General features: G+C 43.2%; 1 protein-coding gene across 1 annotated transcript in view; it reads right to left on the bottom strand.

The window, feature by feature from the left end:
- ERMP1 (endoplasmic reticulum metallopeptidase 1) overlaps nt 1–18558 on the bottom strand; it is a 50256-nt gene that overhangs the window by 3732 nt on the left and 27966 nt on the right. The window contains exons 8-13 of the mRNA XM_062208307.1: nt 16572–16792; nt 11447–11621; nt 10895–11085; nt 6622–6774; nt 4457–4659; nt 3812–3927 (exon numbers count right to left, since the gene is read on the bottom strand). Coding sequence (XP_062064291.1) covers nt 3812–3927; nt 4457–4659; nt 6622–6774; nt 10895–11085; nt 11447–11621; nt 16572–16792 — 1059 coding nt within the window. The remainder of the gene's footprint in view (nt 1–3811; nt 3928–4456; nt 4660–6621; nt 6775–10894; nt 11086–11446; nt 11622–16571; nt 16793–18558) is intronic.

Genomic DNA, 18558 nt, shown 5'->3' with positions numbered 1-18558 from the left:
AGAAACCTTTTATTTAAGGAATACAAACTTCATGCATTTCATAAATACAACTTTAGGAGCATAGTGTTTCTTCCCACCAAATCCACCCTCCCTCCCATATCCCCACTCTTCTTCCCTCTATTCTTCCTCCTCCTCCTCTTTTTTTACTAAGATCTATTTTCAATTAACTTTATACACAGAAGATTATACTAAGTAAAGATTTCAAGTTGTTTAAAAAAAAAAAAAAACTTCGACAGTTGAGACCAGGACTGGAACAGTGTTTTTTCTTCATACTATCTGTGGAACTCTTTACTTAGGTTAACCCTACACTAACGATAATTAAGTGAACTGAAAATAGATCTTTGTAAAAAGAGTGGGAATTGGATAGAGAGGAAGAATAAGGGTTGGAGCGTGGACAGGAGGGAGGGTGGGGGGGAAGAGGATCATGTTCCTAAGTCTATATATGCAATACAAGAAACTTGTATAACTTAAATTGTTTGAGGAAGAACAAAACTCATGGCAATAGGTATTCTTTCAGTAAAGTAAAACAGAAAAAGCAGTGGAAGAGGAATTTGTGACAAAAAGGGTTTCAGGTTTTTTCATTAGGTGATCTAATAGATAACAGGTTGCTCAAAATAGCAACAATGTGTGTGATTATGTATGCATGTGTGTGTATACACATACATGCATGCTTATGTGCAAGTGAAATGAATGGCAGTGATGATACAAAGGATGGGAAAGGGGAGAAATTAGGATTATTTTGTTTTTATAAAGTAGTCACACTACCTGTGAAGCAGTATGTGTTATTGGAAAGTAGGCTTGGATTAGTTGTAAACTGCAAAGTCTAAGGCAACCACTAAGAAAAGTTTTTTAGTAAAAAGTAAATGAAGAAAGAGAAAATAGAATATTTTAAATATCCAATTAAAAGCACAGGGGCGGGGCCTGCATTGTGGCAGTGCTTCCCCAACAGTGCTGGCATCCCTTATGGGCTCCAGTTCACATCTCGGTTGCTCAACTTCTGATCTAGCTCCCTGCTCATATTCCCAGGAAAGCAGCAAAGAATGGCCCAAGTGCTTGGGCCCCTGCACCAACACGGGAAATGAGGAGGAAGCTCCTATCTTCGGCTTGGCTGGCCACTCCCTGAACATTGTGGCAATTCAGGGAATGAACCAGCAGATGGCAGCTCTCCCTCTCCCTCCCTCCAACTCCTCCTTTCAAATAAGTAAAATAAACCTGAAAAGAAAAAGCACATAAGCAGGCAGTTTCGTGAAGTTAAGCTACCACTTGGGATGCCCACATCATCCCATATTAGAGCATCCCATAGAGAGTCCTGCCTCTGCTTCTTCCAGACTGGCTTCCTGCTAATGTACCTGGCAGGCAGCAGATGACGCATGGCCCAAGTAAATACATTTTTCTTTTTAAGTTTTATTTATTTGAAAGAGTGACAGGGGGAGAGAGATCTTCCTCTACTGGTTCTCTCTCCAGATGGGTGTGACAGCCAGAGATGGGCCAGGCCAAAGCCAGAAGCCAGGGGCTTTTTCTGGGTCTCCTATACTTAATTTTTAAAAACCCAAAAGTGGCAGAAAAATGGAAGACAAAAACAGGAACAAAGGCAACAAACAAAATAGTAACAAATATGGCATATAATCCAACTGCATCATAAGTCACTTTGAACATCAGTGTTCTAAATGCACCAAGAAGTAGGGGCCTTGCATTGTGGTGTAGTGGGTTAAGCCACTGCCTGTGATGTTAGCATCCCGCATCAAAGGACAGGCTCCAGTCCCAGCCACTGTGCTTCTGATCTAACTTCATGCCAACACACCAGGGAAAGCAGAAGCTGGACAAGTACTTAGGCCGCTGCCACCCACACTGGGGGACCCCGATGTAGATCCTGGCTTTGGCCTGGCCCAGTGCCGGCTGCTGCAGCCATTTGTAGTATGAGCCAGCAGATGGAAGATCTTCCTCCAACTCTCCTTCTGTCACTCTGCCTTTCAAATACATATTTAAAATAAATGGTCAGCATGTGCAATAAAATAAGACCCAACTGTATACTTACAAGAAACATTTTTAAAATTAAGACATACAGGTTTTTTATATGTTGTAAAAGATTTATTGGAAAGGCAGAGTTACGGAGGTGGGGGGTGGGGGGACTTCCATCCACTGGTTCGCTCCCCAGATGGCTACAACAGCCCAGACTGGGCCAGGCCAAAGCCTCACCATTTGGGTCCCCTATGTGAGTGGCAGGGGCCAAGCACTTAGGCTTCTTTCCTAGATGCATTGGGGGGAGGGGGGGTTAGATCAGAAAGGAGCAGCAAGGACATAAATGCCTATGTGGGATACAGGTGTTGCAGGCCATGGCTTAACCCACTCTGACAACACTGCCCCAAGATACATGTAGACAAAAAGTAAACGGATGGATGCAGAAAGATATACCACGCTGACATTAATCATAAGAAAACTTGAGAACTGAATTAATTTTAGATAAATCAGACTTCAGAGGAAAGAAAATTAGCAGGGTCAAAGAGGGGCTTTATTTAGTGATAAAGTGGCAATTCTGTAAGATGCTGCAACCCTCTCTATGTATGGCCCTCACTCCAGACCACAGAAGTTGACACAAAAACACCTCCAACTGAAGGAGCAATCGGCAAATTCAGTTAAAGTTGGTGACTTCAACACCCCTCCATCAGTAACCGGCAAATACAACAGGCAGAGAAGTAGTAAGAATACAGTTGAACTGACCAACAATCAACTGGATATAAGTGACATTCAAAGCATCATCAGCAGAAGCATACACATTGTTTTTAAGGTCACCTGGAATATGCATACCAGGAGACCACATCCTGTACCATACAGCAAAACTTAACAAATTTTGAATAAAAATCAGAAAAGTATGCTTAAATTCAAGCCACAATCAAATTAGTATTAAAAAACCAAACAAAAGCTATGGGGCAGGCATTTGGCTTAGCAGTTAAAATACCTGCAATCCCTCATGTGAATACCTGGATTCAGTATCACATTGTGGCTCCAATTCCAGTTTCCTGCTAATGCAGACCCCGGGAAATAGCAATGATGACCCGGGTGACGGGATTCCTGCCGCTCGTGTAGGAAACCTGGACCGACTTCCCAGCTCCTGGTTTTGGCCCAGCCACTATAGGTGGACATTTGGGGAGTGAACCAGTCGATGGGAAGTTTTCCTTTTCTCAGTCTCTCTCTTGTATATGTGTGTCCTCCTCTCTGCATGTCAAAGAAAAAAAAGGGGGGGGGGGATAGGAAATCTCCATGTATTTGGAGATTAAAGAACCTATTTCTAAACTTAAACATGGGCCCAAACAACTGGGAAATTTTAAAAAAATTAAAATTAAAGTACAACTTAATCCATTTGTGAGATGGAGCAACACATGGAAGGAAATTTACAGCACTCAATGAGTATATTAGAAAAAGTGACCCAAAAATCTATAATGTGTTTCTACTGTAGTAAATCACAGAAAAAGAACAAGTTAAATCCAAAGTAGAGTGAAAAAGGTAATAAAACTAGAGCAGAAACCACTTGAAACAGGAACTCAATAGAAAAAAAAATCAACTAAACCAAAAGCAGTTCTTGGAAAAAGCCAATAAAATCAGTAAGCCTTTAGCCAGGTTGTACTTTTTGCTCACATTTTCTAAACTGCTCTGAAAAATACAATCTATTAAATTTGGTTTAAGAAATCATAAGCTTTAATTGCTTTTAGAAACATTATAAGCTCTTCTTGATGTGCTTGTCTTTCTGATATATTTGAGAGAAACACATGTAATTAAAAAGTGGAAGGAGAGAAAAAATGGTCATATGACTTACCTGTTGCTTCAAAAGTCAACTTTACAGAATCCCAAGGTGTCTGTTCTTTGGATATAAGTCTGAAATGAGCAGGATTTCTTGGAGAAACTTCTGGGGCAGGAAGATACCAGTTTTTCCTATTTGAAAAGTTAGCTTTACTAGTTAGGATGCCTTATCAATTCATAACTATAATTAATGGGAGTGTTCAGAATATGTGAACACATTCTGGGGTATGAAAATAAATTCTGATGCCAATTCCTATGAAACCCAGATTATTGTGTAGTAAATATTTCCAGTGTTAAGAATAAAGTGGTTTACCTAGATGATCTTAATTCCACCACCCACCCTTATTTCTTATTCAATTCTTTACTGCCAAACCATTAAAAAAACTCAAAAAACAACACAATTTGAGATTGATTTTTAATTGCTGTTACTTTAGGAAAATGACCATTTTTAACTGCTCATATTCCTACAGGGAAGAGTTTTTAAATTTGGCAAACGAAACTACTCTTTTGAGTGCTTTATTCCACTAAAGAAATGGAAGTTTTGTAGTGACAGAAAAAAAGTTCTTGTATGTCAAGGGTAACAGTTTAAACAATACTGATACCGTGATAAGACTGGAGAACAAACGAATCCTCTGGTGAAGGAGAACGGTAGTAAACCTACCTGATCAGAAAGTGCACTGGCAGATACCAAGGGAAACCGCAGAGGGGTGCATCCTCCTCACAGTGAGCGCGGATGGTGTCATTGATCTCAGGGATGTGTGGCGTTATGTGCGACATGCCAGTGTAATCAAAACCATTAATCCATATTCCAGAGTCTCGTTTAACTACTTTTCCTTCCAGGTCATGAAATAGTCTGGTCATGTGCTGAAAATAAGATTGATAACAAACTGTTGTGTCAACCAGTTCACCTACATCCCCACCCTAGATTGGCAAAAACGAATGAGTATGACTAAATGCCAACAAAGAAGGTGGACGTGGGACAACAGAAGGGGGATACTCAGGATTTCTAAGGTACTGCAGGCATTCCTTCTTTCAAATGGTCAAGGGATATATGCATGGTTGTTTCATTTTATCTATAGTACATATTTATGAGAATTTACATTTCATATAAAAACTTTTCAAAATATGCTGCTTTGGATTTAAACAACATACATGTCAGAACTCTCCATATCTAAAGATTTAAACTAAAATGCCCCAAGCACATACAAACGTATACACACACTGGAAAGTGTGTTCCATGAAGCTATTTCATATGCCAAGAAAACCAGGATCATGGCTCCCCACTAAGTGACAGCCTGTGCCTTACAGAATGCTGTGGAAAGGCACCGTGCTTCACTTAGGATAGTTTTATTAGCAAAAACCACCCTGCAGAATATCAAACAGGGAAAGAACGATTGCACAGGGCAGGGCCTGGCGACGGCAGCCGACAGGCCGTGTCACCCACTGACTTCTTCTTCATTGAAACACAGCAGATTGCCTTTAGGTATTTTATGTGCCTCCTTTTGCTCTAGAAAACAGTAGCCGTGGCACGGACTGTATAGGTACAAACTGACCATATTGTTTCCTTGCCCTTTAGAGGAAAAATTTGCCAACTTCTAGCACAGGTGGGAAAAATAACCCCTAAACGAATTAGAACAGGACTCTTTAAAATTAAAAAAGCTCTGGGCCAGCCTTGTGCCATAGGTTAAGCCTCTGCCTGTGATGCTGGCATCCCATATGGGTGCCCATTCAAGACCCAGCTGCTGCAGCCATTAGGGGAGTGAACTAGCAGATGGAAAATCTCTCTCTCTGGTTCTAACTCTGCTCTTCAAATAAATCTTTTTTTTCTAAGATTTATTTATTTACTTGAGAGGTAGAGTTACAGAGAGAGTGGGGGAGACAGAAAGATTTTCAGTCTGCTGGTTCACTCCCCAAATGGCCACAAAGGCCAGAGCTGAACCAACCCAGAGGCAGGAGCTTCTTCTGGATCTTTCAAGCACTTGGGTGATCCTCTGCTGCTTTCCCAGGCCATAGCCAAGAGCTGAATTGGAAGAGGAGTAGCCAGGTCATAAACTGGCACCCATATAGGATGCAGCACTGGCCTCAGAAATAAATCTTAAAAAATAAAAAAAACTAGGTTTTTATTAAATACTGTTAACAGGATTATTAAAATTAGCCTGTCACTGAAAACACACTGAGAGTCCTAAAAACTTTACCTCGCTAAAGGCTATAGGAGTTAGAAATTTATCATCATATATCCCTTAGGACAACAAAGAAACATTGGGCCTCTTTCCACATCTCCAACAGAGATGACTGGAAAGGAGGCTTACAGCTCTAACAGCCCCAACTCTGAAAAGTTTAGAGACAAATCTGAAAGCAAAAGGAAGTTCTAAAATCTCATTTTACTAATCCATTTCTAAGATACTATATTTCCATTATCGCATATTTGAATGTTACTTGAAATCAATGTTACTACTATTTTTAAATAAACATTTTGCCAGTTTGCAGTTCAGAACTTGGTTTGTAGACATTTTTACACTTTTTCTAATAGCTCATCGTTCCCTGATACAGACCGTTTTCCACACACTGAAGCTTGATCATTTTTACAGTACAAAAACATGTGAACATCTCCAGTTCCATCTCTGGGAGAAATACACCGTCCAGCTGCTAAGAAAGCCCTTGATAACCAGCCTTTCTCACCGCCCCCCCAGCCACACTGAATACAGCGAACCAGGGCAGCAGCAGCAGTCAGCTGAGCTGGCTACACCGGTGCACACGCAAGGTTCTCCTTTCCTGAACCTCAGCTCAGCTGAGCTGGCTCTTCCTTACCTGAAGAAACACCCTTACCTGAAGAAACACCCTCTTTGGCTTTGGGCTGGCAGGACTGGAGGAATATGGGAAAAAAGTTCCACTGCAAACCAAGAGGAACGTAACTGCACACACCAGAGTTAAAGACAGCATGGTTTTTTTGGTGCTTTTGGCAAGGTAGATGAAGTTAATCTACAAAACAAAACCAAAAAATTTACCAGATCATCCATGTTTCGAATTGACTTATTTTTTGGCAGGTATTATCTGGCAGGGAAGAATATTTATCATCATGTGCTAACATAACCCAACACCCAGTACACAAAGCGTGAATTCAGGGGAATTTCCATCCCAAGTCAGAGCCTGACAAATGGCAGATGCCCCCAGCAGGCCAGGGCCGTGCCTTTGGACAGGAGGCCAGAGAGCAAAAGGGGAAATGCAGTCGCGCATCGAGTCCCTGGGCCCAGTCAGGAGGGGAACAAGGGTGCGTGATCCATCAGCAGCCAAACCAGGACCTCATTTCACTTCTGATTCTGCCAGTGCCCTGCTGTAGTAAACACCATGCAGCAGATACCCTCCACCTGCAGTGACATCAAGGCTTTCAGTAAATAACCAGAGATATTAAGGAAATCTATTGTAATAAAATTCTAATTTTGTTATGTGTCAAAGTGTTAACATTCAGCTAAACCAGAATTTAGATGCAGCTTCAAGACTGCCCATGGATCTGCATGTTAAGAAAAACTGCACTGCCAGGTAACACTGTCCCTGCAGGTGGAGGGACTAGTTAACCAGTGCCAATATAATCCCAACAAATCTAACTGGGATAGCAAGTGAATGCTTCAGTCTCAAGGTTGCCATCTAGAAAACCCTAAGTATACTTAGCTTTCTAAATTTGTGTTTGTTAATTTGAAAGGCAGACAGATGACAGAGATCTCCCAATCCACTGGCTCACTCCCCACATGTCCCATTTCAGTTCTCACTCAGTAGATCCCTGCCAGCCCAGCAAACAGTGTCCCCAGGAAACCTGGGAATTGATCACTTGACAATTACTTTGTAGCAAACATATTTAATAATATTACTAATAATCTAGCAAACATCCTTAAGGAATAAATGTTATCCAAAATATAGGCTGTGGTTCAATTCCCCATCACCTAAGAACAGTCTCACTCTGTTACTAAGCCACTATCTTTAACACTGCTACACCTAAGACAATGATGGAGAGAATGATAACCCTGACATCCAAAAGCAGACCTGCTTCCCATTAGAAATAATTACTATTATTTAATAAAGTTTTTTTTTTTTTTTTTTTTTTTTTTTACAGCCAGAGTGGACAGTGAGAGACAGAGAGAAAGGTCTTCCTTTTCCGTTGGTTCACCCACCAATGACCGCTGGGGCCGGCGCACCATGCTGATCCGAAGCCAGGAGCTTCTCCTGGTCTCCCATGCATGTGCAGGGCCCAAGCACTTGGGCCATCCTCCACTGCACTCCCAGGCCACAGCAGAGAGCTGGCCTGGAAGAGGAGCGACCAGGACAGAATCTGGCGCCCCAACTGGGACTAGAACCCGGGGTGCCCGCGCTGCAGGCGCAGGATTAGCCTATTGAGCCACGGTGCCGGCCTTTGATAAAGGTTTTTAAAGCATTCCAAGAGGCCCTCTTCTCTTCCAAAGCTTACCAATAAGATGTAATTCAGAAAATAATAAACTCTGGGGCCGGCACTGTGGCGCACTGGGTTAATGCCCTGGTCTGAAGCGCCGGCATCCCATATGGGCGCCGGTTCTGGTCCTGGCTGCTCCACTTCCGATCCAGCTCTCTGCTATGGCCTGGGAAGGCAGTAGAAGATGGCCCAAGTCCTTGGGTCCCTGTTCCCACGTGGGAGACCTGGAAGAAGCTCCTGGCTTCGGATCAGAGCAGCTCTGGCTGTTGCAGCCATCTGGGGAATGAACCAGCGGATGGAAGACCTCTCTGTCTCTACCTCTCTCTGTAACTGTCTTTCAAATAAATAAAAGTAAATCTTAAAAAACAAAATAATACACTCCTGCCTTCCACAATTTCCATTCTTTGGGGTCATTTTACATTTCCATGATAAAAGCTTTCAGGGTTCATTGTGCCCCCCCCCTTACAAATAAATGGGACTTAATTCAAATCCCACATTTTAGCCACCTTTTATGGGCATCAATAGCTTCCCTTCATTGACTATAATTTAATAAATACGGGTGGGGGGGCAGTTTATAACTTAGGTGACTTTAAATTCAAACCCAATCTACAGATGAGCCATTATCTCCTTTAATCCTTACTACGGCAAATCTATCAACAAATATATATCTATTAAAGAGGGGATTTGGCCGGCACCGTGGCTTAACAGGCTAATCCTCCGCCTTGTGGCGCCGGCACACCGGGTTCTAGTCCCAGTTGTTCCTCTTCCAGTCCAGCTCTCTGCTGTGGCCCAGGGGGCAGTGGAGGATGGCCCAAGTGCTTGGGCCCTGCACCTGCATGGGAGACCAGGAGAAGCACCTGGCTCCTGGCTTCGGATCAGTGCAGCACCGGCGGTAGCGGCCATTTGGGGAGTGAACCAACAGAAGGAAGACCTTTCTCTCACTTTCTATAACTCTACCTGTCCAAAAAAAAAAGTATAGGGGCCAGCACTGTGGCGTAGCGGGTAAAGCTGCCACCTGCAGTGCCGGCATCCCATATGGGCCCCAGTTTGAGTCCTGGTTGCTCCACTTCCGATCCAGCTCTCTGCTATGGTCTGGGAAAGCAGTGGAAGATGGCCCAAGTCCTTAGGCCCCATCCGCGTGGGAAACCGGGAAGAAGCTGCTGGCTCCAGATCAGCACAGCTCTGGCTGTTGCAGCCAGTTGGGGAGCAAACAAGCAGATGGAAGACCTCTTTCTCCTTCTCCTTCTCTCTCTATAGAACTCTGACTTTAAAATAAAGAAATAAATCTTTAAAAAAGAACACTCAATTTCTTTTAAGACTAGCCAGCTGACCTCAAATGACAATGGGTCTAAGAGTTATTCCACAAAGCTACATACATACACATGGCCACATATAGTGAGCATTGCTGGCTATTTAAGGACTTCCAAAGATGATGCTGACCCTGTCTTACCTTTTGTCTCCAGAACCTAACCCACACCAGAGATGCCCTTTGCTGCATCAGTCTGAAAGGGCTCACTGTTCTCTCCCTGAGGGAAAGGACGACAGTAGAGCCACAGCTTTCTGTTCGGCCCCCTAGCCTCATATCTCAAGGCACAGTTATGTGCATGCAGGAATTCGTTCTTCAGAATTCCAAGCTGAAAGTGCCACAAAACATAGCCTTCCTTCCCTAGAGCGGCTAGACCCGAGTTCTGGACATGTGAGTGAAACCATGCCCGGCACTTGCTCTACCAAAGGGGAGTGTGCTCTGAAACTCTGCATCACTGTCCCTGTCCTCTGGAGCGTTCCAAGGGAAGAGGAGCGCAAAGGGAGGAACCTGCTTCCTAGGGGAGGACACTGACAGTAACAACGAGGACTGACAAGGCCTTGACTGTGTTGCCTTCTCAGTAGGTGAAAGCATGCTTGGGGATCACAGGTGTGCATGATGCACGACCCAAGGAGACAGATGCAGTGAATGAACCCTGACATGACAAAGCCTCATTCACACTACACAGCACAAACAGCTTCGTGTATTTACTAATGCTGTCATCAGAACACGGTGAGTAACCTTCCTAAAAGTTCACTGCAGGGCAGCATCTAACAATCCTCATTTGGTATTCATGCTACAGATTCACATTCAGGTAGTTTGAAAGGTTTCAAAAACATAATCATAGGATCTGGAAGGATGGAGAACAAAAATTTAAAAAATTTCAAATGCAGCCATAAAAAAACTCCTACTTCTAAACCAAAGTGAACCCACAAGACACCCAGCCATTCACCATTTTATCTGCTCAACACTTCCTCGATAAAGTCTAAGCAGTGCTAATCATAGAACCTAATATGGTTAAAATCGTCACATTTCCGTATGAAAAAGGGCCTAGTAGTTAAACCCACATTAGCCTGCGTCCTCTATCAGAGTGCCTGGGTTTGAGTCCCAGCCCCACTCCTGATTCTCGCTTCCCACCAGTGCAGACCCTAGGGGGCGGCAGGTGATGGCTCAAGTGGTTGGGTCCTTGCCACCCATGTGAGGGACCTGGATGGAATGAATTCCTGGCTCCTGGCTCTAGCCCCACATCCCAGCCTGGGCTGCTGCAGGCATCTGGAGAGTGAACCAAATGTCTGTCTGTCTCTCTGCCTCTCAAATTCATCACCTTTTTAAAATGAAAACCAAGATGTTTTACTTACAAAGTAAGAAGAGAGGATCATCGTACAGCCAGCCAAGATGGATGCCAGCACGACGTCAGGTGGGATTTCCGAGCCGCTTCTCCCCAGGATGGGGGTAAACATCTCAAACACCGCCCAGATGAGGTACAGTGCGTAAAGATAAGGAACAAACATCCCCAAAAGGTAGAGGGCAACAAATTTTCCTTGGGCACCTAGGGAAAAAAGGAAAACACACATCTGAAATTCACGGGGAGATACAGATTTTACAGAACTGGTGGACCTTGGCACCTAACAAATTAGGTTAGAGGTGAGGTGACGTGTCCTTTAGGTACTGTTATCTAGTTAGATAAGATACTTTCTCTCAGGAAAAATTCACGTAAGAAAATACAAAGTAATTCAATGTATCATTAGTATATATGTTCAAAATCAGAATGCAATGGGGTATAAAATACAAATCTGAGTGATATGAAAATTTTTAAAAAATAAACTTAGAAAATAAATTTACTGTAGAAGCTAGAACTTATGTATTTTAAGGTATTTTTTCCATTTGTATCATAAACAAAAGTATCCTACCATGCTGCTTAAAGTCCTTGTGCACGCAAAGCTTTGTGAGCAATGGAAACACTACCCAGACAGCACTAACGAATGCTGAGCAAAGTCCGTGATAAGTGAGGGTTACAAGAAAACCACAATGCACAAACAGCGAGATGTCAAAAAATACTTCTCCCAGATACTGGTCACTGGCATTCTGAAAGAAAGAACATTACACATGCAGTCTCACTCACAGGGCATTCACAAAGATCACGTATTGTAACACAATTCTCACTGCTCGAGAGAGCTGCAATTTGTTTTAAGCAGGTTCTACTGTTTAAACAGACAAAGTATAAACACTGGCAAAGCTAACTTTTTATCATGAGATAGTTCAAATTACTGCACAGGAAATGGTCTGAGATAGAAGAAAGGACTCTCCTAAAAACATCAATGTCTATAAGCTTTTCTGTTCGTGACGACTTGCAGAGACTCCTCAAGCGCAATAGAGAAATGGCCCGTGAAGAACATTACCAGCTGCTGCAGGACCACAGCAGCACCTTCTAAAAACCGCGAGCGAAAGCAATGGCCATCTAGAGTTAGCTTCATTTTCCTGCCTCTCCTGTATCTCCAACTGCTCTTACACTGCACCTCCACCCACTTCTCCTGGTGCTTTCATAGTATAAAATTTCATCTTTGAGACTTGAAGTTGCCAAGGGTTCCTGTGTGCTCTTAAGAAAAAAGCAGAGCTGACTACATCTTAATATCTGCACAGGTTCTATTAATATGAACATGGACGTTATAGTGTATTCATACCAACATGCAAATATATCCACTGAAGTTTCTCCTTCCTCCGACTTCCCATTTCTATGTATCTCAGAACATGTGTGTTTTAAGGGACCCCATCTCAAGAGCTCAAAAGAGTTTGTCATATGTTTTTAAAACAAGGTTCATTCAACAGCCCATTCTTTGGCCAATGAAAGATCAGCTATAGTTGTTAAATACTTCGAGGTTCAGCAGTGTTGATCTGGGTCTGCGCCAGTGTCACCAGCATTCCACATGGATGCCAGATGGCATTCCAGCTGCTCCACTTCTGATCCAGCTCTACACTAATGTGTCTGGGAAAGCGGCAAAAGATGGCCCAAGTGTTCGGGCTCCTGCCACCCATGTGGGAGACCTAGAAGAAGCTCCTAGCTTCCGCCTGGCCTAGTGTTGGCCTTTTCAGTCATTTGGGGAGCAAACCAGCAGATGGAAGATCTCACTAAACTCTCAAACTGGGGGTGGGGGTAGAGAGAAACAGGCTTGGTGCTTAAAAAGAAAAAAAAAATTCTGGGGCTGGCACTGTGGCCTAGCAGGTAAAGCCACTGCCTGCAGCACCAGCATCCCATGTGAGCGCCAGTTCAAGTCTCGGCTGCTCCACTTCCAATCCAGCTCTCTGTTGTGGCCTGGGAAAGCAGTAGATGATGGCCCAAGTCCCTGAGCTCCTGAACCCCTGTGGGAGACCTGGAAAAAGCTCCCGGCTTCAGATCAACCCAGCTCCGGCCATTGTAGCCATTTGGGGAGTGAAACAGCAGATGGAAGATCTGTCTTTCCCTCTCTGTCTATAATTCTGCCTCTCAAATAAACTAATCTTAAATAATAATTCTTAGAATTCTATTTGAAACTGAAAACCACACAGCAATGAAAATTGAATAACAAAATGTTTTTACATTAAGTGCCCAAAGCTTACCAAAGGTTAAATAAACACCTATCAAATCTATTTTCATTCTCACCTCTATTTAACCCTCTCATCCCTGTCCCATTACCATTATTCTATACACTGACCAGTATTTTCTCACAAAATTAAGAAATCTCTTGCTCACTGTCCTACTCAGAAAATTTTAATTGTGGCCCCACTGATTTTTTACAGTCACACTCCAAGTTCACTATCACCTATTTTTCTAGCCACTGTCTTCTCCATGTTGGACATTTTTATGTCTATGACCCGAATGCACCAGTACATTTCCATGTGACTGGTCATCATACTGTTGTCCATCTGGTCAACCTCTATGCATCCTTCAAAAACCTTGTTCAAGAATCACCATCCCCTCATGATGCCTTCCTCACTCTAAAAGCAACCCTCATCCCTCTGCCCCGCAATGCTGTGTAGCGCTGTGCCTAGTTAGTCTCTTCCCCTCCATTCCACAGTGTGTTCCAATCGTTATCATCCCACATCTGAATGCACTGTGAGCTCCCCAAAATGGTAATCGCACTCTTAGGAATCTCCTACCATCAGGCCTGAGCATGCCTACTGAATGCTTAAAGAATACGTATAAAATTAAAGTGAAACACTCATTCCATTGTGCTTCTAGCCCAAAGTGTTATGAAAAGACAAGTGAAATCTGTAAAAGTAAATGGAATTTTCCTAAGCATTTCCATCCCGCCCCTTCCCCAATCCGCAATGAGCAGATGCACTGATTACAACCTAAGAACAAGCATGGTGTAATTCTTTTGGAAACTGATGCCACCAAGTCTGAGCTCAACCACAGCGGCTGGCTCACCTAAAAGAACCTGTCTTCAATAGGACCTGCCTGGGGCTGGCACTCTGGCACAATGGGTAAAACCGCCACCTGCAGTGCCGGCTTCCCATGTGGGCACCAGTTCAAGTCCTGCCTGCTCCACTTCCAATCAAATTCCTTGCTAATGCCCCTGGGAAAGCAGTGGAAAATGGCCCAAGTGCTTGGGCCCCTGTACCCATGAAGACGACCTAGATGAAGCTCCTGGCTCTGGCCTGGCCTGGCATGGTCATTGCAGCCATTTGCAGAGGGAACAAGTGGGTGGAAGATCTCTCTGCTTCAGCCTCTCGTTCTCTGTAACTCTTTCAAATAAATAAATTCTTGTCTTCAAAAAAAAAAAAAAAATAGGACCTGCCTACACGCAAGGGTTCTTCAAACCCCACCCCAACATTAACTAATATGAGACCATGACTCAGCACCAAATCTTCCATGCCTTCATTAGAATCCCTATCAGGACAAATAGGGAAAAAGAAAAATTCAGTGCATTTTGGCTATTTGGGCTGTTGTGGAAACAATGGAGCTGAGAAATACTTCTCCTGGGGCTGGCGTTGTGGCACAGAAGATTAAGCCTCTACAGCACCAACATCCCATATAAGCCCCTATTTAAGTCCCGGGTGCTCCGCTTCTAACCGACCTTCCTGCTAATGAGCCTGGGAAAGCAGGGACCAAGTACTTAGGCCCCGGCCCCAATGTGGGAGACCTGGAAGAAGCTCCTGGCTCCTGCTTCAGCCTGGCCCAGCTCTGGCCACTGCAGCCATTTGGGGAGTGAACTTCTCTATCTTGAATGGAAGTGGATGGAAGATCTCCCTCTCTCCTTTATCTCTGGCTTTCAAATATATACATAAATCTTTTTTTTTTTAATTTTTTTTTTTTTTTTGACAGGCAGAGTGGACAGTGAGAGAGAGACAGAGAGAAAGGTCTTCCTTTTGCCGTTGGTTCACCCTCCAATGGCCGCCGCGGTAGGCGCGCCGCGGTAGGCGCGCTGCGGCCGGCGCACCGCGCTGATCCGATGGCAGGAGCCAGGTGCTTATCCTGGTCTCCCATGGGGTGCAGGGCCAAAGGACTTGGGCCATCCTCCACTGCACTCCCTGGCCACAGCAGAGAGCTGGCCTGGAAGAGGGGCAACCGGGACAGGATTGGTGCCCCGACCGGGACTAGAACCCGGTGTGCCGGCACCGCAAGGCGGAGGATTAGCCTAGTGAGCCGTGGCGCCGGCCATACATAAATCTTTTAAAAAATACTTTTCCCTTCAATTTACTTAGAAAATCAAAAATTGTAACATTTATTTCAATATAATTCGTTTAATTCTATTATTTCATAACCTTAATTCCTGATTTTATTTTTTCCAATAAATTTGTAGTTGAAACTATAACAGTATTACAGTATTCTCTGAAAAAATCAGTCATTTGGAACTCTATTTTGCCTCCCTTTTCCCATGGCAATATATCTTTAACTCCAATGCCACACGTACATGCTCTCAGCATGTGTATCAGCAACCCAGATTAAAAGTAAAAGTGAAGGCAATAGCCAAAATTTGGAATCAACCAAGGCAGCCATCGGTTGAATGCATAAAAATATGTGTTATGTATACACAATGGAATATTATTCAGCTATAAAAAAGAATGAAATTCTGACATGGATGCAATTGGAAGACATGATGACTGAAATAAGCTGGACCCAAAAAGACAAATAACTGCATGTTCTCCCTTATATGTGGGAACTAAAATTTAAACAAACCAAAAAAATTTATTTATTATCATTGCTGCAAATATAGTTTTGTAAAACTGTCTTTTACCTTTGTTAAACCAATGGTTAAGAATATTATACTAGTACAGTTTTAATGATCTGTGATTACCTTAAAATTTACTGTATATCGGTGAAATGGTCATTTTCCCAGTCAATTATTATTTATAGCATTGTCTATATTCCCATTAAATTAGGGGGTGAAGTATTAAGCCTTTTTACTCTAATGTAAATTTTAAATGTTACCTCAAAAACTAAAAAAAAAAAAAAAAAGGGGAGAAGGAAGGAGGGATGGTGGTAGAGAGGGAAGAAGGGAATATCATTAAGTTCTTAGAATTGTATATACAAATCACAGTGAATCTACTAAAAACTAAAAATCAAAATTAAAAAATCTATGAAAGCAAAAAAGTCAAGTAAAAATACTCTTTTAGACAACAAATGCTCACTGTGTGTTACTGCTATATGTCAAGCACTGACTGTGAACAGGATACAGCAATGATTCAAACAATCCCTCCCTTCATGAGGTGTATGTTCCAGTTTAGGACAGAAACAAACAGGAAGCCCAGGTGAGCACAGAAAGGGTGGCAGGCTGGTGAGCACCGTGAGCCCACTGCAGCCAACGCAGCGGAGGCAGACCGAGCCAAGCCTCACCGGCACCACCACACTAAGCACTGCTCACAGCCAGCTTTGTAACCACAACGGAATTCTGCGACACAGCCCTCAGAATAAGAAATCTTCCCAAAAACTAGTACAGCTGTGCGAGAGCATCCTATAACCATGCTCAAAAGGCCAACTACAATGAATCTCACTTGAGTTCGTCTTAATCACTGCAGGCAGAAAGAAAGGAATCAATAAACATACCAAACACTCACCATGAAATAAAATCTTTTTGCAAGGGTATGTATGAGTATTATTTTGGCTGCAGCAGCTGTTCCATACAGACAAACGGAGACATAGAAGTGGTTATACCATGAGAGAGACTGTCCAATGAGAGAGATGAACACTGCTATAATGAGAACCGTAACAAGGCTAGTGAACCAGCTAATCAGGGTGATGCCAAGTCCACACAGGAAGTCTTTCGTATAGTTGACAGCTAATCAAAAGAAAACAAAGTTGATCAGCATCTTCATCAAATCAATTACATAACCAGTTAGTAGAGATAACAAGACATGTTAAAAAATACACCACTATAATTTTTTTTAAGGTTTATTTAAAAGACTTAGAGAGAGAGGGGGTCAAACAGGGATATCCCATCTGCTGGTTCAATCCCCAGATGGCCACAACAGCCAGAGCAGGGTCAGGCAGGAGCCATGAACTAGGAGCTTCATCTGGGTCTCCCACTTGGATGCAGGGGCCCAAACACTTGCATCATCTCCCCCTGCTTTCCCAGGCCATCAGCAGGGAGCTGGACAGGAAGGGAGCAGCCAGGACAAGAACCAGTGCCCACAAGGGATGCTAGCATCACATGTAATGGCTTTATCCACACACCATAACGCTGGCCCCTCACCATCATAAGTGAAAAGTACTAGAGTGTCCCAGTGTTGAGGTTTGGTAAGCACTAGAACTGGAAGAGTATCGGGGTAATAAGTACCATTTACTGAGAGTCTGTGGAAACTGAAGATTCAAAGGGGTCAGTCTTTCAGGGTGGTTCCTTCCTAGGGAAGTGTGACTGAGTCTTAGTCTTCATCACCTTTTGGGATGCTTTGTGCATCAAAATATTACCAAGGGGGCCGGCTATATGTGGTGCCAGCATCCCATGTGTTTAAGTCCTGGCTGCTCTACTGATCCAGCTCCCTGCTAACAGCCTGGGAAAGCAGGGGAGGATGGCTCAAGTGCTTGGGCCCCTGCACCTTTGTGGGAGACCTGGAACAAGTTCCTGGCTCCTGGCTTCAGATCAGCCCAGCTCCAGCCATTGCTGCCTTTTGGAGAGTGAACCAATGGATGGAAGATCTCTCTCTCTCCCTCTAATTCTGACTTTCAAATAAGTAAACAAATCTTTTTTTAAAATTACCAAGAATTGAAGGCAGAGTTCAATATAAAATCTTGCTTTTAAAAGCTAACATAAGAAGATTAGGACCACGGGAAAAAGAACGAGTGATAAAGGATTATTCAAACTGTACTAAAGGGATGGGCATTTGGCATAGTGATTAAGGCACCACTTGAAATGCCTGCATCCCATAAGCCAGTCCCAAAAAGACAATTATCGTATGTTCCCCTTGATCTATGGTAACTAACAGAATACCTAGGAGGTAATCTGTGTAAGTTAAATTGACACTGAGATGTGCTGATTGTTTACAGCCCTTGGCTCAACTGCTGAGGAACACTTTGTTTTATTTTCCATATTATTTGTTGAACTCTGCACTTAGCGTAGGGTTAATCTTTATGAAATACATGAAGTTTGTATACCTTAAATAAAAGGTTTCTAGGAAAAAAGAAAGAAAAGAAAAAGAAATGCCTGCATCCCATACTGGAATGCCTGGGTCCGAGACCCAGCTTCCCTTCCATGCTGGAAGATGTGTATCCTGGGAGGCAGCAGGTGGCTCAAGTGCTTGACCGCCCCACCCACATGAGAGATCCAAACTGAGTTCCTGTCTCCTGGCTTTGGTCAGGCCTGACCCCAGCTGCTGTGGGCATCTAAGGAGTAATCTCAGATGTGAAACCTCTCTTTCACCCTTTTCTCTGTGTCTGCCTTTCAATTTAAAAAATTAAATTGCTACTAAATATTTCCTCTTGTAACAACATGTAACAACTTAGATTCTGAAACATTTCAAGTAGAAAACACTTCATGCAAAAAGTATCAAATTTCCCAAAAGCAACTCACTGGTACTTCAAATCAGTGTGCTATTGTCTGTAATGTGG

The sequence above is a fragment of the Lepus europaeus genome, chromosome 12 (assembly GCF_033115175.1).
Source record: "Lepus europaeus isolate LE1 chromosome 12, mLepTim1.pri, whole genome shotgun sequence".
In the NCBI taxonomy this organism is placed as follows: domain Eukaryota; kingdom Metazoa; phylum Chordata; class Mammalia; order Lagomorpha; family Leporidae; genus Lepus; species Lepus europaeus.
Note: the sequence above shows the minus strand (reverse complement) of the source record. Positions and strands in the feature narration are given on the sequence as shown.